This window comes from Plutella xylostella, chromosome 27 (genome assembly GCF_932276165.1).
Source record: "Plutella xylostella chromosome 27, ilPluXylo3.1, whole genome shotgun sequence".
Classification (NCBI taxonomy): domain Eukaryota; kingdom Metazoa; phylum Arthropoda; class Insecta; order Lepidoptera; family Plutellidae; genus Plutella; species Plutella xylostella.
Window position 1 is genome coordinate 6,768,091 of NC_064007.1, and position 27,651 is coordinate 6,795,741.

Sequence of the window (27,651 nt, forward strand, 5' to 3'; positions counted from 1 at the left end):
ACGGCGAAAATAGGAGACCCAGGCCATAGCAGTACAACACATCTTGGCGTCATAGCGCGGCGTCAAGTTAGCGCTCTGACGCGTGCTAGTAATGCTTTCTGTTTGACGTAGCCTTATGTTATTTTAAATTTGCGGTTAGTTAAATAGCCCTCATTGTAACGTACTTTATCGCTGTATTTGCAGATGCGTGGTCAGAGGCTGCTGAGGGGGAGTGCCTGTGGGGGCGTGATACTCACACAGCACCACGTGCTCACCGCCGCGCACTGCTTATATCAGTAATAAATTCCAAAATGTTGAAGTAGGTACTTAGTTATGATTTAGCAGTCAGCCATTCTCCAAATTATCATAAACGTCTCACTATATTTCCCTTTCATTAATTTACAAGCTGCCCCCAAGAGCTTCGCTGCGCCTTTAAGGCGCTATTATACGCAGAACTAGCGCAGCCAGTGGATTAAATTCATAACATCCGTTTGAAAGCGTTTTTGCAAAAACTGCCAAGGCCATCCCCCCTGTCATGCTAATTCAAATTTTGAGAACCTACCTACCTCCTAATCCCTGATGCCTGGATTTTAGAAGTTGCCGATAATACCGCCAGAAAACTACTTTCGTTAACGATTTTAAGATTAACTTCTAGATTCCAAGCACAAGGGATTAGGAGGTAGGTACTAAAATTGGCGACGAAGACGGAGCTATAATCATCATCACGACCCATTACGTCCCCACTGCTGGGGCACGGGTCTCCTTCCAATGAAGAAAGGGTTTAGGCCTAGTCCACACGCTGGCCAAGTGCGGGTTGGTGGACCCCAACACAAGCAAGCTTGTGCTGAGAGAGTTGTCGGGTAAGTGGGCAACCCGACTGTCAGATGTTTTCAAGCCGCCCGAAGGCCTCTGAATAGGCTTAACGACTGCTGCCGAAGCAGCAACCGGGACCCACGGCTTAACGTGCCGTCCGAAGCACGGAAGCGTCCAGAAAAGCACCACTTGAAATTGGTCACCCATCCAATGGCGGACCGTGTCAGTTGTTGCTTTACCTCAGCGATCAGTTACGATCACTGAGGCCCGCTCGACTACGGACGCTTCAAGTAAGACAAATAGTAAGTATTATTTACTTCATGGTGTAGGCGTACTTACTGTACGTAATTCTCCGCTGGATGGCGTCGTGGACGCGGTCTCAAGGAAGTTGTCCCGGCTCTAAGGCTGTTTCTCCACCACCGCCGTTACCGGAAGGTGATGACGTCGCCTTCTTCTTCTTCTTTCGTGTCAGTGAACATGTGATTTTTTATATTTGTCAAGACCAAAAAGTAGCAACTTTGATAGCATTCTTGTGGCCTGGAGTAAGTCTCCCCGTGTGCAGGTGGAAGGGCACAGAGGACAGGAGAGTAAATGCTCCATAGTCTGGGGGGCGGTACAACAGTCGCATAGGTTGATACCAACGGTATAGCCCCACTGATAGATTGATGAAATCGCCAATTTTGTGATTTCATTTAACATGGTCATGAATTGACCGAGCGCCGTCATCCCTCATTTATTTATTTTTTATTTTTTAATAACTGAACAAACTGCCAAACAAACAAGGATTCGACCCATTTGACACAAATAATAAGGCTTATAGTGCCACAAACTTATCTGTTCCGGTGACAGCTCACGTAAATGTGTAATATTTCTTCATTCTATAAGATTTTAAGTTTGCCAGTAGTTGTAATTCGCTCTTGTGGTTTCAATAAACCCATCTAATCTATATCAATATATAATTCATTAGTAAATAATGAGATATGGATCAATTTAGTTCGCTCTCACCGGAACAGATAAGTTTGTCGCACTATACAGTACAGATACCATAACTAATCATAAACTAAGCGTTAACAGAACAGCTCATTAATTATAAACGTAAGTAATTCGTTCATGTCGTTCTCGCTGACGTAGCGTCACGGATGGTGGCGGCTGTGGTGGATAAACGGCCTAAAGCACCGTGTGGCGCATATGAATGAATGAATGAATGAATATACTTTATTGACAGAAAAAAAATATGTAAAGTATACATAAGTTGAACAATTAAATAAAGAATTTACATTGTTACCTAAACTAGGCTCATCACCTGTGCTTTAGATAACAAGCTCTTCCTTTATAACTTAATGGTAGGCACTACAAAGAGTATTACAGTGTAGAATGAGTTTATAATATATACATTCATTAGAGAAAGTAATTAAAAACAAAAAACAAAAGTACTAATAATACAAGGACTTACAGTAAAAACGTCCACATAAATTAAATTAATAAAAACTTACATTACTAAATAATATTTATCTGTTTATCTAATTTTCCAAATCGAAAAATCAAAACAATTTCAACACATCCAAACCATACCAAAAGTGACAAGATCAACCGCGGAGGGGGGAAGATAACAATTTTTCCGTTTCGTCATAATCGAGAGAAAATAACCATGTGTGCGGGGTGCACCTATTCTGGCTGATGGAAGTACGGCGGGCAGGGATCAGGAATGAAAGACTTCTTAATGTTCACCAGTCAGGAAGTGAGAGAGCTAGAGCTGTTGCTTTGCTTGTTCTTCTTCTTGTTTTCCTTTTCGCTTTTGCCTTTTAACTGATTCACTGTTAGAACTGTTTTGTTCTCTGTTTGCTATTTTCTGTTTGAACTTTTCTGTTCACTATTTGACTGATATTTAACTTAATTTATTTTTATATTTTTATATTTTTTATTTTTAATTTTATAATGTATGATTTTGGTATTTTATATTTTTGTATTTTTAATTATGATATTTTTAATGAAATTTTATTTTAATTTTAATTTAATGTAAATGTAATGTTATTATTTATGATTTTATTGCATGTGTTTTAATGATTTTTTGTAATTAATTATGGACCTTGTTGTTTGAAATAAAATGATTAATAATTTACTGTTAGACTGAATGACTGTGAGTCGCAAGAGTCGCCTTTTATACTGTTCTTTATCGAATATAGAAATCTCTCGAAAACTGTGGAATGCTATGGAGAGTTCCGGAATTTACTAGAATCTTCTAGACTGTCAACGCCATCTGTTGCCAAGTAGAGTAACTGCGTTGTCTGTTAGTAGGCTATCGTTCTACTTAGTTATACTAATTCCTACTAGATGGCGCTGGCTTCCTCACTTCCTGTGACTATTTATTTACTATTAAAGTGACAGACACAGACATAACTATTTCCTATCTATTCTTGTCCCGAACATTATTCAACTCCCGCCGTGCATTGACGCCGTGGTCGTCATTGCAGATCTCGGTGAGGGACGTCTGGCTCCGCAGGCTCGGGGGGCAGGATGGCCAGCTCGCTCGTCGCTCCCTGTAGGCTCTATCATTAGTGGTTCTCGGCGACGGTGGCGGCGGCTGCGGTGGCGCGGCGGTTTACTTCGTCTGTGGCATTGATCTGTGGCTGTAGTCTGAACCACACTGTGGGGGCGCCTTTTGAGTCTGTGTACATCGCGCGTAGCTGTGCTGCTCACGTTCATCTTCGATGCCCATCGCCTGTCGTGGACTGTACTATAATCTTCGATTGAGGAATCGCGACGGGTGGCGTAACGACGTGAACGTGAGGCTCCTGTTTGTTTTGTACACTTGGCGAGAGTACTGGTGGCGCGACCTTCTAAGTTGCTGTGGGGGCGTGTGGGCATGATGAGTGGCTCACGCAGGTCATCTTCACGCGTAGTCAGGCAGTTGACTCTATGGTGTTTCTTGTCCACCATCCTCGTGTGCACTCCGTGAAGAACCCAGCCTAGAGGCGTGTGTGAGGCGACGGGTTCAACTTGCTCTCCTTGTCGCACCTCGCTCGCGATGAGAAGATGGCAATTATCCTGACCGATGAGGACCTTTGGTCTTGCTGCTTCGTACTTCAGTTGCTGTGCGATGTCACGCAGATGAGCACAATTTCGCAGTTCTTCAGATTTCACCGTCTGTGCGGAGAGTCGTATGTTGTCGATAGTCCGTGCGTTAATCGTGTACTGTGCGCGTTCTCCCTGTAGAGTCACTTTGACGCGGCGAGAATGGCACGCGTTCATCTTGGTGTCGGCGATGGCGGCTATGTTGAGCGGCTCGATGGGGCCCGTGAGGCCCGCCTGTCTTGCTATGGCCGCGTCTATAAGCGTGACGGTAGAGCCATCGTCGAGCAGAGCGTGCGTGTGTACCTCTCCCGCCGGTCCGACGATCTTGATAGGTATTATCTTCAGGTACGCGTGTGTTTTGCGCGGCGACCACACCGACGATACTGTTACGCTATTCTTCGTTTCCGGTCCGGTTTCTGTTGCTGTGACCGTTGATCTTCGAAAGTGCAGCAATCTATGATGGAAGTAATTGCAGCCATCTTCTCCGCAGCGGTTTCGCTTGCGACTGTGGGTTTTATTCTTGTAGCGAAGGCATCGGAAACATAGTCGCTGCAATTTGGCTATTTCCCATCGAGAGTTCACATCTGTTTCTGCGAACTTCGGGCATTTATTGATGAGATGTCCTTCTGTGGCGCAGTGGCGGCATTTTACTATTTTAGAGACTGTGGCCGCTGTGGTGTAAGCTCTCTGCATTCTGTTTTGACTGTGCTCTGTGGGTTCAGTCTCGGGCTGTGCGTAGGGCCCGCAGTGGTCGGCTTCTCTCTGTAGAAATCTGGAGAGCTTCAGTAGGTCCGGCTCTTCTGTTGTCTGAGTGGCGGCGTAGTCAAACCATCGGTAGCGTAGTGCGGGCGTCAGCTTCTCTATGGTGATCTTCGTGGCCTCCGAGCTGTAGAGGTAGTGTATGCGGTCGAGAGCGCGCAGACTGGCGACGACGTTGAGCACGCGGCTGGCGAACACGCAGACATCGCGCGGGTTGTCCGTGAGGCGCGGCAGCGCACGCAGGCGGTCCAACTCGGACATGGCGATGGAGTCGTTGCGGCCGAAGCGAGACTCCAGGGTGCGCATGATGTCTGTGGCGCGTGCATTCAATATTAGCAGATTCTCGACTGCTTCCTTGGCACTTCCTCTGAGGCTTCGTCATAGTCTTGCCACGTTTTCAGTCTCGGTGAAGTCCTCTGCTGTTTCATAATATGCGGCACGGAATGACAGCCACTCGTGGTGAGAGCCGGCGAAGTACGGTAGCTCCGTGTGGTAGCGTGGCGTAGCTCGTTGTCCGGCCTTCGCGGCGAGTGCTATTGCGGATGCCAGCTCGGAGATGTTGATCTGTTGTGGCTGGCTCGCAGCGGCTGGGACGTCCCGCGGTTGGCTTCTTGACTGTAGGGCTTCATAGTAGGTACCCCCTTGTGGGTACGATGAGTGAAGCGGCAGCACGGCGTCAGTCGGGTAGGTTGCAGTGGCGACTGGGGCAGCGGCAGCGGTGGCGGCGACGGGGGCGGTGGCGGCTGCATCGGGGGCGGCCGCGGCGGCAACGACGACAGGGGCGGCAGCAACGGGGGCGACACCGGCGGGGGCGCAGGGCGCGGGCGGCGGAGCTTGTAGCTGTGGTGGCACTCCCGTTTGTTTCAGCCACTCTTCCACTTTGTTCCAACTTTCAGTCGCGTGTTCCGACTGCTCTTCATCTTCGTCTTCACTACTTTCTGCTTCCAAGACGGCGATGCGTGCGGCGGCGAGCGCGAGTTGTATTCTCAGCATCTCTTCCTTGGCTCGAGCTATTCGCAGCGCACGCGCAGACTTGCTACTCTTCGACTTGCACTTCTGTGACGACGAGGCGGCGAGCTGGGGTTTCTGTGCGACAACAGCAGCGGCGGTGGTGAGAGCTTCTGCTCCGACCTTCTTCACGGCAGCGGAAGAGGTTTCTGTGAGCGTGGCGGAGACAGAAGCGGCGGCGGCACCAACAGCAGCAGGCCCAGCGGCATCGGCGGCGGCCTCGATAGCGGCAGCGACAGCGGCGTCGGCAGCGCCAGCAGCTTCGGCGGCGACAGCGGCTTCGGCGGCGGCAGCGGCGACGGCGACGGCTCTCGTGGTGATCGGCATTCTTGATCCGACTTCCTGCAACGACGAAGTATCCGGCTCGAAGGACCAAATGTGCGGGGTGCACCTATTCTGGCTGATGGAAGTACGGCGGGCAGGGATCAGGAATGAAAGACTTCTTAATGTTCACCAGTCAGGAAGTGAGAGAGCTAGAGCTGTTGCTTTGCTTGTTCTTCTTCTTGTTTTCCTTTTCGCTTTTGCCTTTTAACTGATTCACTGTTAGAACTGTTTTGTTCTCTGTTTGCTATTTTCTGTTTGAACTTTTCTGTTCACTATTTACTGTTAGACTGAATGACTGTGAGGCGCAAGAGTCACCTTTTATACTGTTCTTTATCGAATATAGAAATCTCTCGAAAACTGTGGAATGCTATGGAGAGTTCCGGAATTTACTAGAATCTTCTAGACTGTCAACGCCATCTGTTGCCAAGTAGAGTAACTGCGTTGTCTGTTAGTAGGCTATCGTTCTACTTAGTTATACTACTTCCTACTAGATGGCGCTGGCTTCCTCACTTCCTGTGACTATTTATTTACTATTAAGTGACAGACACAGACATAACTATTTCCTATCTATTCTTGTCCCGAACATAATCAAAACAGATTTCGCCTCAAAGGAATTACATTTGTAGATGAAGTGTAGCCTATTTGCTAGGTTGTACAGGAAGCCAGCTAAGTAACATTGGAATCTGTGCACAAAAAATGTTTTATAACTACAAGTGGAAAATATATTAGATGAGCGACGTAATGAACAAGGTTTATTGAGGGACAGTGGATTTAAGAAAACGCGTTTATGAGTTCTAAGAATAGTGTTAAAGATGAATAACTTACGAACAGTTAGGACTCCACAATTTTGATAAAGCTCAGTAGTAGAGTACCGCTTTTTCCGAAATGTAGCTACTTTTAAAATTGCTCTTTGAGCACGCTCAAGAGGCAGAAGGTAGGTTTTGAAGGTCCCTCCCCAGGAAGCAATACAATAAATTAGAGTTATTAGTTTAAGTAGTCTAGGATCAGCAATATGGCGGAGGGAGCTAAAAATGGACATCAATCTTACTATATTAAATATCGAATTACCTAGTCAATCGAAATTAAAACCCGATATGAATTGTGTTATAGGTAACCCTTTGCCACTGCAGTATCAAGTCATACAGTGAATGATCTAGGTACATCATACCTATAAAATCTTTCCAGACAAATCAATGACACTACAGCTGTTACTGGCACTACTATCTTGAGGGCATCTGAAGTAGTCATTCGCGTCGGATCTACCTACAATGACCGCGGAGGCTCAGAGCATGCGACGTCCAAGACCGTGGTCCACGAGGACTACAAATATTCAAAGAGTAAAGACAACGACGTGGCAGTGTTGGTGCTGCCGACCAGTGTGAGCAACTACCGGAGCAGCTCGGTGCAGCCAGCCGTCATCCCCCCGGGGGGGTATGTGGTCCCGGACAACGCGTCTGTGGTAGCTGTCGGGTGGGGACGAACTGATGTGAGTATCATACACTTCACCTTGTGGATTTTATCAGCATTTATATGTAGGTAAGTAATTACCTAATTTCTTATTTGATAATAAACGGATATATACCCCATGTTTTGGCATGCTGCCGCAATGAGCCCCTTAATCATTTCTGTCGGCTTCCTAAACCACTACTGCAATACTCCGTAGACGAACTGCAGCAAGTCACTCCCCCTCGGCCTGCGGCACGTGGGGCTGCGCACGGTGGACCGGCGCACCTGCGGCGTGAGGTGGGGGGCTCCGGCCGCAGACTCCATGCTCTGTGCGGCGCTGCTTGATGTTGGAGGTACCTACGTTCGTATATTCGACTCAAGTTGAGGTGCTGGACCGACTTATGCAGACGATTGACGAGTTTTATCGAGTGCGTTTGAGGTTTCATGAAAAACCGACCCGCTTCGAAGTCACAGGATTCATGAGTGTTTGTGAGAAAGATTGTTGTAAGTTGTAGATAAGTGGATGGTGGCGTAGATAAGGCCAAAGACCGTTTTTTGGACAATTTCAACAATTATTTATTTCGGAAGGTAGCTTCACACTTTAAAAGGCAAGAGGAGCGTGCGACGGGCTTGGGTCTCGAATATAGACTAACTTTGATCATATAAAAATTGTTAAGATTAATAAAATTACTACCCGTCGCACGCCCCTGACAAACAGGTATAGCTTTAAATATCACATTTGTAATAAATAGCAAATATCAAAATGTGCGTCGCTAACATGCCCCACCCCAGTGCGGCTAGCAGCACTCCACCTCAATGGGAACTCGAGCGACGTGTGCAGCGGATCGGGTGAGTACTCCGGCCATCTCTGCCTGGGCACACTTCGTTGATTAGGCCTTTTGGCCATAAGTTTCTTGGTCCATCTGGGTCAACGAGGTACACAAGATCTCCCACTTGCAAGGGTCTCGCCTCTTTGGTCCACTTCTTTCTGGGTATCATGTCTGGCAGCACTTCTCTGACCCACCTTTTCCAGAACATGTCGGTTAATCGCTGTGCTATTCTCCACTGCTTCCTCAGGTCAGGTCTGAGTCATCAAAAACTCCCATCTGTGGCAAATTTGATGATGAGCCAAGGAGGAAATGGTTTGGAGTTAGGGCTTCCATACTTCCGGCTTCCACTGAGACATGTGTTAGTGGGCGGCTGTTGACTATGTTCTCAACCTCAGCTAACAGGGTTGACAATGTCTCGTCTCTCGGTGCCCGTTCTCTCAGCACGACCTTCAGAGAAGTTTTCACTGATCGGATCAGCCGCTCCCAGGCCCCACCCCAATGAGGACTGACGGGTGGTATAAATGTCCATTTAGTGCCGTGGTTCATGGCTTCATCTATCAGAGCTCGTTGGTCTAACTCAGCTATTGCCTTCTTCATCTCAAAAGTCTGATATTATATCCAATCGTGACTTGCATCCCTGTGTGATGAGCGGGTAACTGTAGTCAGCCCATTTCGACACTAGCACTGTAGGCAACTTGGAGAGCACTATGTTGACTACGCTGACTCCCTCCAGGTACTCATCGCGGTGCAGCGCGCGCACGGCGGCCACGTAATTCTTCACCTTTATTGAAAATGGCACAATGTCTTTCTGATATTCTGGTGAAACTGGATTTAGTTTTTTAATATCACTCATAATCTTCGATAATATGATGTTTGCGTTCCCAAATTATAGCTCAAGCGTGGCCATCACGTCGCGCGGCGCGGCGGCGGTCATGAGCAGGGCGGCCACGTTCTCTCGCGCGGCGCCGCGTAGACACCTTCTCAATCGCCAGACGTTCTCCCTCTCACTAAAGTTGCATAGCGAAGTGGACTCCTCGTAGGCTTGTTTGAACGCTAGCCATTCAGTTGGATCCCCATAGAACGGTGGCAGCTCTTTAGGTGTGCTGATCCTAGTAAGTAGGTTGTTGTTGTTACCGGCGACCGTGCTGGTAACTAACTCCTTCATTGCACTAACAAGTTGCAGAATGGGTCCATCAGTGCCGGCTTGAACCGGCGGCGGCGGCGGTGAGCTGCTGAACTGGACCATCAGTGCCAGCCTCAGCCGGCGGGCGCGCGGGACCTGCGGTTGCACCATCAGTGCAGGCCCTGTGCTTCTCCAGTTCTCGCTGACTTTGATCGAGCCATTTCTCGATGTCCTTGCCGTCACTGCCGTTGGTACTCCTCGACGATAGTGAACTGTATTTTTCTTCTACGGCTGCTAGGTCTGCTTCTAGCTTTGCGTCTATTAATTCCATTTGGATCCGAGCCTTTGCTGTTGCCGCTTCAAGTTCTAACTTCTTCTTCTGTGCCAGAGCTGCAGATGATGAGGATCTGTTGGATTTTGACTTCCGATCCTTTTCCGTCGGCAACTTGAAGTTGGACAAATCCTTTGCTTGTCCTTCTGTTTTTACGCTGCGTGCACTGGTGGTGGGCTTCTCTTCGTTTGGTGAAACAAATAATCGTTGCGTAACGAGCGTTTCCGAGTGCGCCCTGGTCGGTGCCTCCATCTCCTTGCGAAGGGCACTACGGGTGTTCACCATCTTCCTTTGAGCTTGCATGGATTAATCCGGTTCGAAGACCACTTTGTAAGTTGTAGATAAGTGGATGGTGGCGTAGATAAGGCCAAAGACCGTTTTTTGGACAATTTCAACAATTATTTATTTCGGAAGGTAGCTTCACACTTTAAAAGGAAAGAGGAGCGTGCGGCGGGCTTGGGTCTCAAATATAGACTAACTTTGATCATATAAAAATTGTTAAGATGAATAAAATTACTACCCGTCGCACGCCCCTGACAAACAGGTATAGCTTTAAATATCACATTTGTAATAAATAGCAAATATCAAAATGTGCGTCGCTAACAATTGTGTCCACACATGTTGGGTGTTTTCCAGACTCGTCAAGTCGTCATAGCTCCGTTAACAATAAGAGTTTGTCCCTTACAGGAGCCGGTGTTTGTCATGGTGACTCCGGTGGTCCCCTGGTGTACAACGGGGTGGTGGTGGGGGTGGCCGCGTTTGTTATGACATGCGACGATTCCTTCTACCCTCATGTGTTCATGCGCGTCTCTAGCTACACCGACTGGATCAACAACACTGTAAGTAGTTTAATGAAATAAAGAAATAGAATAGAACCTTGGGCCGGTGCCCCGCTGTACTGCTCCCTTGCACCCCACGGCTGAGAATGCCCCCACATAAAGAGTTTCTTCTCTTAACATTTCTTTATGATGAACAAAAAAATATTTTTGTTATCATACCTATACCTACCTAATACGTAAAATTATCAACACGAACGTTTTTAAGTACCTAAAGAAGTATGGTGAGAAAATTTGATGAAATTAGGTAGGTAAGTAGGAGCTGATACCCTCGATTTACATTATAATTTTAAACTTTCCACTGAGCGCCCCCAGTAGGCGCGGTGATTTCCGTGATACAGGGTAACTCCTGGCTGGAAGGGTGCATTCATTAATCAATTCCAGGTAAGTCAAAACCAGGTTGTGGTTGTGGACAAGAACAGTCACAACACCGCCGTGGCAGCTGACGTCACCAGGTTGATGCTACTCGTCTTCGCAACGTCAATTGGGATTATGTATTCCAAAATCTCATTATTTTTTTAAGATGATAGTTTTAATGTCTAAATTTAAACTTATTGTGTTTAAATTAAAATATTAATATTTTTTATAAATTTATGTTTAAAAAGTGGCTTTTTAGGCAAATACTGTAAGTTTTGCATTTCCGTTTATAATGTTTTTTTTTTATTATTATACATATAGGATGTTCTCGGAGTGGTAGGTATATTGTTACCTGAAAAGGGGTGACTCAGACTCATTCTGAGCAACTTTTGTCGGGTAGTTTAACTTGATTATGTTGATGACTTTGAAATTTTGTCTTTTATTGAAATTAAATGTATTTTTAACAACTTATGATTTTTTATAAGTATCTTTCCTTTGCCCCCTTTGGTATATTAATACTATGAAGGTACGAATAGAAATCATAAGTAGGTATATGAAAAAGACGTATGTAGAAATATGCGAAACGTTTTACATATTTGATGTGTCCTAGAGTCCACTTGCAAAGCTAAGGGTCTTAAGGGGACCATAAATAGCTACGTTTACCTTAAATAAAATTTACACCGCGGTATTGTAAAAAAACGTTGTATTAAGTAACTACTAGCTGTTCCCGCGAGCTTCGCTTCGCCTTAAAAAGTTTTCCCGTGGGAATTCCGGGATAAAAAGTAGCCTATGTTCTTTCTCAGGGTCTAGACCATAATGTATACTAAATTTCATTCCAGACATTGTACAGACCTTAGAATAACAATATAGTTACGAACAAGACGGTAAAGTAATTTATGTTTACTGGCGTATTCGACGATGTATCTGTGTCAGTTCATTATATACTTATGTACAATACCTAGAAACTTACGTAGCGTAGGACATACAATACAGTGTGTTAAAAAGGATAGACAAGACACAAAGAGTTGTAGATTTTCACCTTTACTATAATGATTTACCACTATTGCAACACCTTGTACTGTTATATCCATCCTCATTGCTTCGCCGTAGACAAGTTAAAAAGCTGCAATAAATAAAATTGCGATGGCCATGGCTTGGCCATCCCAATTTTAACTTACTTTTGAGACAGGAAATAAACAGGAAAGTGATGGTTTTCAGTATGAAGTTACTAATTATGACTGTGCTATTTTACTATGGTAAGCTTTATTATTTACGGTAGTTAAGTATGGTAAAGTAAAATTGGGTAGATATCTATACATATCTATACCTATCTATATGTGTCTTTGTGGTACTTTATACTTAGCCCCCTTCATTTTTTAAAGGGAAAAAATGTAACCTTGCCGGTTATTATTTCTATAGGCAGGTATACACTTAATCAAAAACTATGTAAAAAGTAGAAGAATAGCAATTTCTTTATTACCTATAGGGTACAGTCAACCCCTAGTAAAAGAGTGAAAATTTTCTCTTCAACATTATATCGACGGTGGAAAGGCAGAATGTTTGAAGCGCCATGACATAAAATGTTCACCAGAGCGATTTAAAGTTTGAAATTTTCGAAAAAAAATCATATCTCTGTAATTATTGTAGCTATGGCTTTGAAAATTTAAATACTTAAAATTTAAATAGTTTTCTATGTAATTCTGTATATAAAATGAATGTACATATTCTATTTACTGTAATAAGGGACATAAGACATAGGCATCTGAAATCTCAGTCAGGTAAAATTGGCTTAAACGACATTAATATTTTAATAAAATACAAGTAAAAACAATTTAAAGACCAAGGAGATTTAACCATCACACCAGCATAATGTTTTATAATAATTTATGTTACTTTAAACATTCCATAAGAATGAATGAACAGCCAAACTAAGGCAATTTATATCTAAGATGAATGACTTAAAGAATTGATTAACTTATAATTGGTCCTCAGAACTTGAGAACGGTTGAATCGATTTTGGTCTAGAAACATTTGTGGAAGTCCAGGGAAGGTATAAAAGGTAAGCAGGGTCAGCTAGATTGAAAACAAAAATTTCATAATATCTGGGGGGGCACGGCAGTGCCATCTTTTTCTCGAAGCATTATTTTACTATAAACTTTATTAATATATTGTTCACCGCGAAATCACTTTGAGATTGAGATCCAAGTGATGAGGTTTACTTATTCATCAATTAATAATCATAATCCAACCGAAATTTCTTCGTCCGTCTCTATGCCACCATTCTGTCACCGCCTTTGTCCAGCTTCCGTCCTGCCTTCAAGCCAAGTGTCCTGCCGACTCCCATTTCAGTTCAGTGACCTGTATACCGACGTCGAAGACTTTTGTCTTTTGGCGAATTAACACGCTCCATAGCTCTCTGTGCAACTCTGATTAGGTGCACAGTTTCCTTGGTCAGCGTCCATGTATCGGCACCTATGTTAGTGTAGGCAAGACACATTAGCAATTATCAATTCATAAGCAGCGTCGCTCGCTTTAAACTATGTGTCAGATTTATACAAGATACGCTAGATTTGATAAGCAAGCGACGATGCTTTAGGATTGTTAATGGCTAATGTTTAGTGGTGGTAACCCCAAAGGACTATCACAATGTGAGTTAGGTCTCACCACACAGCCGGACCGAGAACCAAATCGACCGACGATTAGTCGAAAATGGAGACACTTCTGGATGTTAGGAATAAGAGGGTTGCTGATGTCAATAGTGATCAGCACTTAGTCGATGGAAAAATCTGCTTGAAGATAGTGGGAGTTTAGGAGCAGGCCACAAGATCTGCCAAAGGTGTTGTGTCGTGTAAATAAGCTGCAGGACCCACAAGTTAGAAGATAACTTAGTATGCAGACCGACAACAAATACCATCTACTAAGTCTGGACGAGGTCTCATTCAAAGATCAAAGGTCTGGCATCAAAGACGTGTTGTTAAAAATTTGCGAAGAAATAATAAGGCACAAGGAACACTTAAATAATGAATGGTATGTCTAAAGAAACATGTGATATGATCAACCATCAAGGAAGACTTCACGTCGAACTAGACGACCGTTCTAAAGAAGCACTTGCGTACGAGTATTTTTTTTGTGAACTTAATATCAAACGAAATTTAAAAAGACAAACGCTGCTAGGGGTGACTCTATGTCCAGAAATGAGACCACAACCATCGGCTGCCATAGAAAACATGAAGGATTTATACAAAGCATCTTGAAGAACATTGCAACAAAACACAGGATATCGCCTTGTTACTATGGAAGATTGACTTTCAAGATGGTATGGCCACATTGCCGAAGTTTTTAATGATCCTAACCACCACCTGAGGAGTTGGATGCAGATGTAAATATACCAGGATCATCTTTTTTGTTGATGCATAATCGTAATCATTATGATTAATAAAATCGGCAGGTCCCTAAGGCTAGTCAGAGGCCTTCGGGCGGCTTGAAAACGTCTGACAGTTGGGTTGCCCACTTACCCAACAACTCTCTCAGCACAAGATTGCTTGTGTTCGAGCCCACCAACCCGCGCTAGGCCAGCGTGGTAGACTAGGCCTAAACCATTCCTTCATTGGAAGGAGACCCGTGCCCCAGCAGTGGGGATGTAATGGGTCGTGATGATGATTAATGATGAGATTGATGACTATCCTGCATCTTGACAGAAACTTAAATATCCAACCCCCAAATAAGACGAATTGATACGGACCATACGATCGCTGAAGAGTGGCAAAGTACGAGGGAACGATGGATTTCCTACGAAGGCATAAAAAGCAAGATAGATGCAATATACCAGATATTGCACTCTTCAGCGATGGAGGATGATGAAGTGAGGTTAGAGTAAAAGTTAATTTAATTCATGTCCAACTTTTTCCTATAAGGTTTGCTTTTCGTTAAAATACTTTATTCTGAAAATTATGGGATACAAACAGGTCGTGGTACTGGTGGTCACTCCAACCTAACAATTATCAAAATCGGTTAAGTTCATCCAGAGTTTTGCGCTCGGGAACACATTTTCGGTTAGATTTTTATATAGATAAGAAATGCTGTTTCTGCCCAGATTTCGATGTAAGTAAATTATTTAAGAATAAGTTTATTTTTTATATATAATTTTTATTTTGTATAAAAAGTAATGTCATGTATTAACATTAAATATATTTTACATTAAGAACCATATTGTCATAGAAAAAATATTTTATAAAAAATAAATATTTGGTTTGATCCTTTTAGAGAAATGTTAAAATTCCCTACTTGCATAGAAACAGCAATTTAGGAGTAAGGATCCAAGTGCATATTTTTATTAATAACTCAATAAATATTAATTATGGCAACACTATTATTTAGAACCGTAATATAATGCCTAGATATTATAATTTAATATAGTTATCTGGTGATATAATAAAAAATATTTATAGTTTTATACTGGCGAACGAATCTGAGTTTGTACCTACGTAATTGCGCTGCGCACGCGGCGCTAACTGTCGCATAGACGCACGTCCTAAGCGACACCATTCCAACCGGGCCTATTTATATATTGGCGTTTTCACGCAATATCCTTCTGAATATAATAATAATATAACAGCTTAAACACCAAAAACCGCTTCATTGCGATTGTTTTGAATTGTTTTATATCACTTATATCAATTATCTACAAATCGCAAAACACTGCTTAAATGCCAATTGTACCATTAAACAGATTTAGGTAAAGTTGTATTAACCGCCAAACGCCGCGAGTAAGGCTGACCGGTAAAATGGTTTAAGTGCCAGTGAGGCTTAAATTACAATTACGTAAAATATATTAAGTGCTTTTATGTTATTTATGACAAGAAGGCATTTAGTTTTATATCCATTATGTTTTATTTCGCAATCAGGTAGGTCGCTTAAGTAACTAATGATACAAATTCACATTCATGCAAAATGAATTAAGTCACAGTGTTTTACTGTTTTAGTAAGGGTAAAATGTTTTATATAACTTTATTATTGATCATGTATGTTTGAACATACAAATGACTAAAAAAGTGGCTCTTAATACAAGAAAAAAGTATTAAGATTTCCAAAATCACCGATGTCTTAAGCGCCAAAAAAGTGCTCAGATCGAAACGAGACCCGCACCATTCGAAAGAGAAAAATCAGGCGATTCCAACGGTGTATATAACTCATATTCGCCAAAAGTGGCGGATAAAACATTCTGCCTTTCCACCGTATATATACTGTATTACCTTACCTGACTTAATGTCAATTTTAACCTTATAATTTACGATCCATACATTTTATGCGATCAGGAAGTTCTCATAAAAAATATGGACTACGTATAGGTTAGTATATAATTAGGTTTTCAGGGTGCTGTGAGGACACGGTGATTGTGAGGGAGCCCCCCACGCTCCCCGCGACCCCCGCCAACAGGATCATCGGGGGACAACCCACCACCGTCAAGACATACCCTTACATGGCGTATTTAAGTTCATTTTTTACGGTATTGCTTCTTTACCAGACTCACCGACATAGTATGACGTTGACGACCGAATGGCGTAGTGGTTAGTGACCCTGACTACTGAGCCGAAGGTCCCGGGTTCGATTCCCGGCTGGGGCAGATATTTGTTTAAAGACAGATATTTGTACTCAGGTCTTGGGTGTTGATATTTATATTTAGTATCTATCTATCTATGTATTTGTGTAGATATATCAGCTGTCCGACACCCATAACACAGGTTCTGCCTAGCTTGGGGTTGGATGGCCATGTGTGAGATGTCCCCACATATTTTATTTATTTTATTTAGTATGCAGTAGTGTAGTAGCTTAGTTTGGAGCTGTCGACGACGACGCGAGCAATGAAAAAGTTAAATTTCATAATACCGACGCGTATTTGTGCTGTCTGAAGCGCAACAAAATCGAGAATAGATCACCCTGTAGAGCCGACCATCTGCAAATCATTTATTGATACACCAGTTGAAGATGGTTGATTAGCCTCGAAAACTACCCTTAATCGCGTACTAGTGCTATGCTCGCGAAACACACCGTGGTGTGTTAGGAAGTAATTCGGATATCCGTAGTCATTTAAGCGAGTCATATGACCTAACCCACACCTAACCTAAAAGACGTTCTTATTAAGGCGTCGTCGGCATCTACCTAGTGGGTAGCTCCTAATTAACTATCTAATCTAATATTCCTAAGTTCCTAGCATCTTAAGTGTTTTTCTTACTTTTCGTTTTCGCTTGTAAGTTTTGAGTAGGCTCATTAACAATAAACAGTGTACTTAGACGTGGCGCTTGCTGCTATTATTATTATGTAATAATTATAGTTTATTTTTATTTTTGATTAGAACTACAAGTCATTACTTTTTGTCACTATAGGTGGGTACCTATTAATGGCATTTCCGTATTTTGTAGAATTTTATAATTTTGTTACCATATAAGTTGACGCAAATTCTGTTGGTTCTCCATGAACAATATAAATAAATAAATAAATAACCATTCATACTCGTGTAAAAAATCGCTATATAACGCTTTATGTTGAGGCGAGCGCTGCAATCGCTTTTCTAGCGCTAAAAATCTACGTTCAGCCTAAAAATACGTGTCTCCCAAGGTCTTAGCTGGTTTTTTCATAGGAATGCGTACTATGCATTGAAAACACGTTATTAGCTCAAATGAGGACGAGGTTGGGAAAGGGACAAGATGTCGTGTTTGCTGGGAACGACGATACTTCCTTTGGCTTGACTGCTGGTACTTGATTGGAATTACGTCTGCGTTACGTCTCCTTCAGGCACCTGTTGTGACCCGCTTGGCTTGACCTTGACCTCGCTGATGCGTAGTTGTGCGAGATGGTTGCGTGGCAGGTACAGCTGACCTCCGTTCTTGGTGCGTATTCCGGGGGTTCCAAGGTACTCTTCAGGAATCAGCATAATCCTTGTAAATATATGGCTCGTAAGGTCCAGAGCATGTAGCGGCCTAATTTGCGTATTGAATTTGTCCTATATTTTTCTGGTGTTTAAAATAAGGAACAACCGCTTTGGAATACTGATATAACGTATATTGATTAAATAAGTCAGTTACAATGTACAATATTCGAGGAATTGTGGTAGGGAACAATTCAACCAATCACAGTGATAATGCTTCACGCCATCTACATCCAATCAGGTGGCAGTATTTGTAGTAGTACCAAGCTTGCCACTAGATGGCGCTGTTCCGGTTTATTTGGGCCCGAACAGTAGTACAACACATCTTGGCGTCATAGCGCGGCGTCAAGTTAGCACTCTGACGCAAATTCAAATTCAAATGGTTTAATCGACGTAAAATTTTACAATTATTTGTCGATAGTCATCTACCACCATTTCACAAATGCCCCGTCATTGAGAAGGAAAGAAATGGCGAAAGAAACTCCTCGAGCATCTTTTCAACTTTTTCCTTATAATCTATTACAATTTTTACTTATATCTAGTACCTACAATTTTACTTAAGTACCTATATCCATTTCATTTTTTCAATAGCCTTAGCTGAGGTGGACAAGACCACGCGTTTTTGTCGTTTAAATAATCATTTATACTATAGTAAGCTTTACTACATAATGTAGCTTTAACATAATTCTTAAATTTTTGCTCAGTAAGGTTTATTGCTTCATTTGATAATTTATTATAAAAACGTATACAGTTCCCCATGAATGATGTGTTTGTTTTCGAAAGTCTGAGTGTGGGGAAAAGCAACTTATTTTTGTTTCTGGTCTCAATACCGTGAGTGGCTCCTACTTTACTAAGTAAATGAATTTAAGTTTTTACGAACATACATAATATTTTCATAGATATATTGGCATGGAACAGTTAGTATACCTATTTCCTTAAACGTATCTCTTAATGAAATTCTAGACCCTAATACATATATGGCTCGAATTGCTCGTTTTTGCAGAACAAAGATTTGATTAATGTCAGCCGCTCGTCCCCACAATAGAATTCCGTAAGACATAACACTATGAAAATAACTAAAATACACAAGCCTGGCTGTATCTACATCTGTTAACTGTCTAATGGTTCTAACCGCATAAGCTGCAGAACTCAATCTACCGGCTATCCTCTCAATATGGGTCCCCATTGCAACTTTGAGTCAATTGTAATACCCAGGAATACCGTTTCATTTACTAACTCTAGCTTATCGTTATTCAATGTCAAATATGTCTCTACTTGTCTTACATTAGGCAAAGTGAATTTAATACATTTTGTTTTCTTGGAGTTAAGAGCTAAATTATTTACAGTGAACCAATTAGCAACGGAAAGAGTACTGTTTGCATTGTCAAAATTGACTTCTTGTCGCTTCAACTTAAATATAAGTGAAGTATCATCAGCAAACAGTACTATCTCACATAATTTATCTACCAAAAACGGTAAATCGTTAACATATACAAGAAACAAGAATGGTCCTAAAATCGAGCCTTGGGGAACACCCATACTGACAGGACAGCCAGCCGAACGCACTCCATTTATGTCAACCAGTTGAGTTCTGTTGCTCAAGTATGATTCCAATAATGTAAGAGCTTTGCCAGTTAGCCCATAATATTTAAGTTTCATAAGTAGAGTCGCATGATCCACACAATCAAATGCTTTCGATAGATCGCAAAATACACCCACAGCATCAAGACGTTCCTCCCAAGCACTAAATATGTGTTTGACCAACGCGACACCAGCGTCAGTTGTAGATCGACCTTTGGTGAAACCGAACTGTTGGTTATGGAGAAGGCCGTGAATACTGAAGTGCGAAAGCATTTGATGCAGCATAATTTTTTCAAATATTTTACTCAGTACTGGCAAAACTGATACAGGCCTAAAATTATTGGGATCATTTTTCTCACCAGATTTAAAAAGCGGTATTAGTTTACTAAGTTTCATCAAATCGGGGAATACACCGACCTCAATGCATCTGTTAAAAAGATTAGCCAAGTGGGGTGCTAGGATATCAATAACATGACTAATAACTTTAACGGACATGCCCCATAAATCTTCTGTCATTTTTAAATTTAATTCTTTATAAGTGGTAATTATGGTCTGTGTATTTATACCATGAAATTGAAAGTCGAGATCGCAAGGCGGTGCATTCCCTCTTAGCAAACGTTCAGCTTCAGCGCAAGATGAATCAAGGTTCTCAGTTGTAGCTATCGGTATACTACGGAAAAAATCTTCAAAGACGGAAGCCACTTCTTCACTAGATGAAACAATTTTATCATTAATTTTAAGTTCAAAATTTAAATCACGTGGTTTATTCTTCCCGGTTTCAGTATTAATGATATTCCATACGGTTTTAATCTTGTTATTAGAGTTTTTAATCTTTCTATTTATATAATCTGATTTAGCTTGGTGGCAAACGGCTTTGAATATCTTTGTATATTTCTTTACATAATCAATAAAGTTATCGTCATGAGTAAATGTACGCTGTTCATAGAGATCATATAATTTACGTCTGCTCTTATAAATTCCCGATGTTGCCCAGTCATTAAGACTTAGTTTGCAATTAACATCTACTTCTTTCTTAGTGAACACGTTTTCAAATTCTTGAGACAAACCTTGAAATATTTCCTTAAAGGCATCATTGGGATTTCTTTCAGAGCGTCTACAGTAGCCAAGTTTACTGTTCAATCGAGATTTAAACTTATCAATTCTGTATGATGTTACTGGTCTGAACTTGAAAGTGGCTGACTTACGTTCAAAAGTACAAGGATACGTAATAATTTGCCCACTGTGGTCGGATGGTAAACAATTGATTACAGAATGATTAGTTGTACGGTGTTACCGCACACTTAAGTTTGTAGGTTGGTAGAAGATGAAAGATCCGTGATATTATCCAGGTTTTGTTATAATCACCACAACACAAACACGTAAGTTATAAGTATAGAAAGATTCGGTAAGTTTCTCTCGATAAGTTAAGTAATATGAACTGCTCAGTAGTTAGTTATTATTGCAATTGAATTAATATGTAAAGAATGCAGCTATAAATAGAATTAAGGTATTTGCGTCATCGTAGCAATGAACTGCAGTTATGTACCTAGTCAGCGAATTTATGTACGACACCGTACATTAGTAAAATCACAATTACAGTAAATATTGTCAATACAAGTGGCTGAGGTGGGAGTAATTCTGGTAGGTTCCAGGAAGACATTACTTAAATTATATGACTTGAACAAATTAATTATACAACATTTCATAGAAGTCTCAACTAATAAATCAATATTAAAATCTCCCACCACGACCACTTGTTTTGAGCTCTTAGATAAGATGGTAAGACTATCCTCCATCACTTTCTCAAATACTTTATAGTCAGAAGAGGGGGGCCTGTACACGCTTAAAATTATATACTTGTCCATCTCAACACAAGCTAGTTCAGCTATTCTTTCGACCGATAATTTTACAATATCTTTCCTATCCTTACATTTTAAATTTTTCTTTACAAATATTAATGATCCTCCTTTGTCTAACGATTTCCTATTAAATGAGCTAATAACATTGTAATTTTTTACATTAAAAACCACTAAAATGTAAGAAATAATTTAAGGTTTACACAAATTCTACTCGTATGAGACAGTACAAATATACCTAAGCAGGAACTGTTCTTTTTTGATGTTGATGCGGTGACAAAGTAATCTGAAGAAATATGGCACCAACTTCAAAAGTCTTCAAGTAACTTAGTCTTAAATTATTTCTTACATTTTAGTGGTTTTTTGAAGTCGGTTTTTTAATTTTTTTAATTATTATTTTATTTAATAGTTTTTAGTTTATTTGTAATAATTTTCAATCAAAAGTAAGGTGCAAATGATACCAAAAAATCCTACTAATCAATACGAATCATTCAAGCCTAAACACGAAGTAGTTGCTATATACCGTTGAGGAGTTCCCCTGACTGCCTTCCGTTTCGATCATCAGATCAGCTCAAGGTCACCATCATATTTTTTTGTTATAAGAACTATATTTACGTTCTTAATTTTATTAGAATCGGTTAATATGTGCCCAAAATGGAAATTCATACCCTGTTTTTACCCCTTTACCCACCCTTGGGGGTGAGATAAAATTCTGAAAAAAAATGGGACCACTTGGGAGCTCAACCCAATACAACAAAAAAAGAATTTTCAAAATCGGTTCATAAACGGCGGAGTAATCGGTGAACATACATAAAAAAAAATATAAAAAAAAAAGATCCCGACGAATTGAGAACCTCCTCCTTTTTTTGAAGTCGGTTAAAAATGCATGTCATCATTTTTAAGGTGATGCTCAGTAATACAAATTATGTCTATGTCGTATTGTTCTAAAAATAACTCTAGCATTAGAAGTTTGCGAGAAAGCCCCTGAATGTTCTGGTGTACAACTCTCAGTTGCTCATCTCTTGTCGTGCATGGCAGTTTAAATTTACATTAGTATTACTACTAACTATCGTATCAGTTGGTCCTACTTCTGTTATACTACTTATAACAGGGTCATAAATATTGTAAGCTAACAATTTAGCTATCTGTCGCTTATAAAACTTAGGTACAAATAATGTACTCTTGCTACGCGCGCTAGTAATGCTTTCTGTTTGATGTAGCATTAAGTTATTTTAAATTTGCGGTAAGTTATACAAAGCCCTCATTATAACGTACTTTAGAGCGGTGGTGGTGTAATGGATACAATGGATAAGGCCTCGTCCTCTCGATCAAGAGGCCGTGGGTTCAAATCCTGGCCTGTACCAATGAATTCTTTCAATTAAGGAGTTTAAGTATAATAATACCACGTACTCTTACGGTGATGGACAACATCGTGAGGAAACCTGCACATCTAGATTCTAGATGTGTATCCTAAGTGCATTGTACTTATCCCAAAACGGCGATATGGTTCGCAACCTATCACGGGAGTACAAAAATGTGCTACGAAAAGTGGGTGGCTCGCTTGTGAGCCACCTCTGACTACCCCTTCGGGGATTACAGTTGTGAGTGCATATGTATGTATATGTATGTATGTAACGTACTTTATCGCTGTATTTGCAGATGCGTGGTCAGAAGCCGCTGCTGGGTAACTGTGGGGGCGTGATACTCACACAGCACCACGTGCTCACCGCTGCGCACTGCTGCTACTTAATTAAGTAATAAATTCTTAATTTTTGTATGTACTTAGTTACGATTTAGCGGTCAGCTATATTTCCCTGTCATTAATTTACATGCTGCCTCCAAGAGCTTCGCTATTTATTATACGCAGAACTAGCACCGCCAGTGGATAAAAAATACATAGTAACTTCCGTTTGAAAGCGTTTATTCCAAAAACTGCCAAGGCCACCCCCGCGTCATGCTCACCAGTTGGCGCCACTGTTGACTGAGGTCAAGAGGTACCATAGCTGTCAAACTTATCAAAGGCGACTTTATCAAATTGGCGCAAAATAAAGTTTTAAAATCTTGAATCTCATAAGCTTATTGATTATAAAATAACTATCATCATATCGAGTTACTATGCCACAATGTTGTGCAGATCCGTTATGTTCGGAAAGAAAAGGAGGACATATTATGTTACCAAGTGATAAAACTGTTCTTAAACAGTGGCTTGTGAAATAATTATTATCCGATAATCTCGTGTCTGTGAAAATCATTATGACTAATTTCCGAAAGAACATAATGTAAATAAGGATTAGGGATTTAATAAATACAATAAAAATAAAAGAATTACACACTGATTTAACTTTTATTTATCCTTTCCGTTTACATAACACACTGCTATACAAAAAAAAAATAACACATTAGTAATCCACACAACGAATGCTGGTTGAGTTGTTATTTGAAACTAAATAATGGTAGTATAGTATACTATTCTATTATTTGTGGGGGTGTCAGTAAGTATCTGCACCTGGCTCACTCGAATGGAGCCTTTGTGCATATCGCCTTAAGGTCTAAACTCCACTCCTAATGGACCATTTCCTACTACGCTGCTGGTCCACTGCAGGTTGGTGGGTTCGAAAATCTAGATGTGCAGGTTTTATCACGATGTTTTCATTCACCGTAGGAGCAATGGTATACACTGTAGGTACATAAATTCCAAAGTACTCATTGGTGACAATATCTAGATCTGGAGTTTATTTTTTAGTATTCACACTGCTATACAAAGTTTCTGAAGGCCACTCAACATTATACACTGAATCATTTTGTTATATATGACGCTGTCCTCTACGTTTCCAACCAAGTTACTGTTACGGTCGTAGTCTTCGTGTCTGTAAAAAGAAAAAACATAGTTGGTGGTACCTAAGCAAACAAGCATACACTTCGTAAAAAATAAGTTTGTAAACAGTAAACAAACTAACCTCTGAATTAGCTGCCCTTTGAGACCGCTTATTTTTGCGCCTCTTTTCCTTAATTCAGCTTTCAAAGCGTGCACATTCATCGACAAATAATCCATATTTGCGATAATTTCGCGAAAAGAGATCACTTTTCAACAGGGAAATGAACGAAAATATAATTTATCACGAAGCCCGCCAAACAATTTATATGAAAAGTTAAATGTCACTTGACCTCAGTCAACACCAGCGCCCCTAGCGGCAAATTCACACGCGTTACCCCCCATTCCAATTTTTAGAACGGCCATCGTTAGCCATTTTTAGATTAACTTCTAGATTCCAAGCACAACGGATTAGCCGCAATAGCGACTATAACTATTATAACTAGGATTATTTCCTTTATGGTGGAGGCTTACTTACTGTACGTAATTCTCCGCTCGCTGGCGTCGTGGACGCGGTCTAAAGGAAGTTGTCCCGGCTTTAAGGCTGTTCCTCCACCACCGCCGTTACCGGGAGGTGATGGCGTCGCCAATTTTGTGATATTATTTAACATGGCCATGAAGTGTCCGAGCGCCGTTATCCTTTAGGTCGTTCTCGCTGACGGAGCGTCACGGATGATGACGGCTGTGGTGGACAAACGGCCTAAGACACCGTGTAGCGCATATATTTACTATAGCTGTTGCCCGCGAGCTTCGCTTCGCCTTAAAATCATTTTGCCGTGGACGACTCCCGAACTACCTACCGAATAACATGCCATGGTGGTATTAAATTAGATGAAAGTTGACAAATAAGTACGAAGATACTTGACTAAAAATGATTTTCATGACTTCATTGAGCAAAGACTTGTATAGCAATGGCAGGATAGTAATTTATAAATGTTTAATTTCAAGCATCTAACTTATGCAGTTTTGGTTTTTTCATACTAGGTACTTATTTTTTTTCACTTTAACTCCCATTTTTCATAACAAAACCATAACTTTACTAAGGTGTGCAGACATGTTAGATTGAAAACATCTAGGTATCTTGCAATATCCTATTGTAACTAAGCTTTACGGCTGTTTTAACAGCATGCAAATTTAATCACGCACGTGGGATAGCACGCCATTTTCATATTCATATATTCGTATTCATTTATTCAGTTCAATACATCGTCATACATATAATCATTATTAATAATAATAAAATAAAGTAAATCACTTAAATTAGGAATGTAACAAACTTTTTTATGATTATGTAGTGCCTAAATACAAAATATAATGTTTTTATCTTCAAAAATGACGAACTTCATACAAAATACCCCTATTTCATCCACTCACAGGTCGAAGTTTCAAAAACGCTAGAACAAAATGTTTAATTATTGCTCATCAAGTGCTTAAATATAAAGTTTATTTAAAAAAGGTCTACCCCGGCCGGGAATCGAACCCGGGACCTTCGGCAAAGCAGTCAGGGTCACTAACCACTACGCCAATCAGCCGTCATATTTTATCTTTTAAAATTAAGTATTCAACTTTTAACCCCTTACAACCTCCGTTTCGCAATAAAAAGTAGCATATGTTCTTTCTCAGGGTCTAGACCATATGTATACCAAATTTCATTCAAATCCGTTCAGTAGTTTTGGCGTGAAAGAGTAACAGACAGACAGACAGACAGACAGACAGTTCCGGATATAACCAACAGATGGCACTAAAAGCGCAATACAGAGAGCTTGTATGGGACCGAGGCCAATTAATATGAAATCCTACATCGCGGTATTAAAGTTTTTCAGTGGTCAGAAATAAATACAAAACCTAATTATGTTAAATCTATTCTATAGTAGGAGAGTCAGACAGTGACTTTCGCATTTATAATATTAGTTAGGATTAGGATAATATAAAATATCAAATTAGTCAATCCAAAAGAATTGTGTTGCAGGCGTGAACCCTTTGCCACTGCAGTATCAAGTCATACAGTGAATGATCTAGGTACACCATAACTATAAAATCTTTCCAGAAAAATCAATGACACTACAGCTGCTACTGGCACTGCCATCTTGAGGGCATCTAAAGTTGTCATTCGCGTCGGATCTACCTACAATGACCGCGGAGGCTCAGAGCATGTGACGTCCAAGTTCGTGGTTCACGAGAGCTATACCTTACCTTTTAACGACGTGGCAGTGTTGGTGCTGTCGGACAGTATAAACAACTACCGGAGCAGCTCGGTGCAGCCAGCCGCCATCCCCCCGGGGGGGTATGTGGTCCCGGACAACGCGTCTGTGGTAGCTGTCGGGTGGGGACTGACTGATGTGAGTATCAAACACTTCACCTTGTGGATTTTATCGGCATCTATAGGTAAATAATGACCTTATATCTTATTTTATAATAAACTGATATAAACCCCATGTTTGGCATGCATGATACCACAATGAGCCCCTGAGTCATTTCTGTCGGCTTCCTGTACCACTACTGTAATACTCCGTAGATGAACTGCAGCAAGTCAAGCCCCCTCGGCCTGCGGCACGTGGGGCTGCGCAAGGTGGACCGAGACACCTGCGCCGCGCGTTATCCGAGATTTTTCTCATACAACAACATGCTCTGCGCGGGGCTGCTTGGTGTTGGAGGTAAGCTCGTATATATCCGACTCGTCGATAGGCTGGACCGACTTTATGCAGACAATTGACGACTTTGACGATTATTATCGAATGCGTTTGCGAGTTGTGAGAAAATTAGTGTCCGTCCACACACGTTGGGTATTTTCCAGACTCGTCAATTCGTCATACATATCTCTTACAATAAGAGTTTGTCCCCTACAGGAGCTGGTACTTGCAAGGGTGACTCAGGTGGTCCCTTGGTGTACAACGGGGCGGTGGTGGGAGTGGCCTCGTTTGTTAGGACATGCAACGATTCCTTCTACCCTCATGTGTTCACGCGCGTCGCTAGCTACACCGACTGGATCAACAACACTGTAAGTAGTATAATGAAATATAGAAATAGAATAGAAACTTGGGCCGGTGCCCCGCTGTACTGCACCCTTGCACCCCACGGCTGAGAATGCCCCATTAAAGAGTTTCTTACCTTAACATTTCTTTATGGTGAACAAAAAAATATTTTTGTTATCATACCTATACCTACCTAATACGTAAAATTATAAACACGAACGTTTTTAAGTAGTTACCTAAGTATGGTGAGAAAATTTGATGAAATTAGGTAGGTAAGCAGGAGCTGATACCCTCGATTTACATTATAATTTTAAACTTTCCACTGAGCGCCCCCAGTAGGCGCGGTGATTTCCGTGATACAGGGTAACTCCTGGCTGGAAGGGTGCATTCATTAATCAATTCCAGGTTAGTCAAAACCAGGTTGTGGTTGTGGACAAGAACAGTCACAACACCGCCGTGGCTGCTGACGTCACCAGGTTGATGCTACTCGTCTTCGCAACGTCAATTTGGATTATGTATTCCAATGTCTCATTATTTTTTTAAGTAAGTAGCTACCGATGATAGTTT

The 27,651-nt window shown here is 41.3% G+C and overlaps 2 protein-coding genes across 4 annotated transcripts in view; both read left to right on the top strand.

Moving 5' to 3' along the window:
- LOC119691823 (trypsin CFT-1-like) overlaps positions 1-27,651 on the top strand; it is a 238,995-nt gene that overhangs the window by 38,882 nt on the left and 172,462 nt on the right. The window contains exon 7 of one of the 3 annotated variants that reach the window (XM_048630990.1): positions 10,373-10,524. The exons of the other annotated variants lie outside the window; for them this stretch is intronic. Coding sequence (XP_048486947.1) covers positions 10,373-10,524 — 152 coding nt within the window. The remainder of the gene's footprint in view (positions 1-10,372; positions 10,525-27,651) is intronic. 3 annotated transcript variants of the gene reach the window in all.
- On the top strand, positions 16,166-27,647 carry LOC105392871 (achelase-2). Its single transcript, XM_048631015.1, has 6 exons — positions 16,166-16,384; positions 22,900-22,994; positions 26,160-26,451; positions 26,628-26,766; positions 26,959-27,110; positions 27,490-27,647. Exons 1-6 carry the CDS (start codon positions 16,358-16,360, stop codon positions 27,625-27,627), a joined length of 843 nt encoding a protein of 280 aa, XP_048486972.1. The 5' UTR covers positions 16,166-16,357; the 3' UTR covers positions 27,628-27,647.

Bases quoted from the DNA above. Each gene is read 5' to 3' on its own strand.
- LOC105392871 (XM_048631015.1), top strand. From the start codon at position 16,358: ATGGCGTATTTAAGTTCATTTTTTACG. The intron at 26,452-26,627 runs GTGAGTATCAAA...AATACTCCGTAG, and splicing joins TCGGGTGGGGACTGACTGAT to ATGAACTGCAGCAAGTCAAG. The intron at 26,767-26,958 runs GTAAGCTCGTAT...TGTCCCCTACAG, and splicing joins GGGGCTGCTTGGTGTTGGAG to GAGCTGGTACTTGCAAGGGT.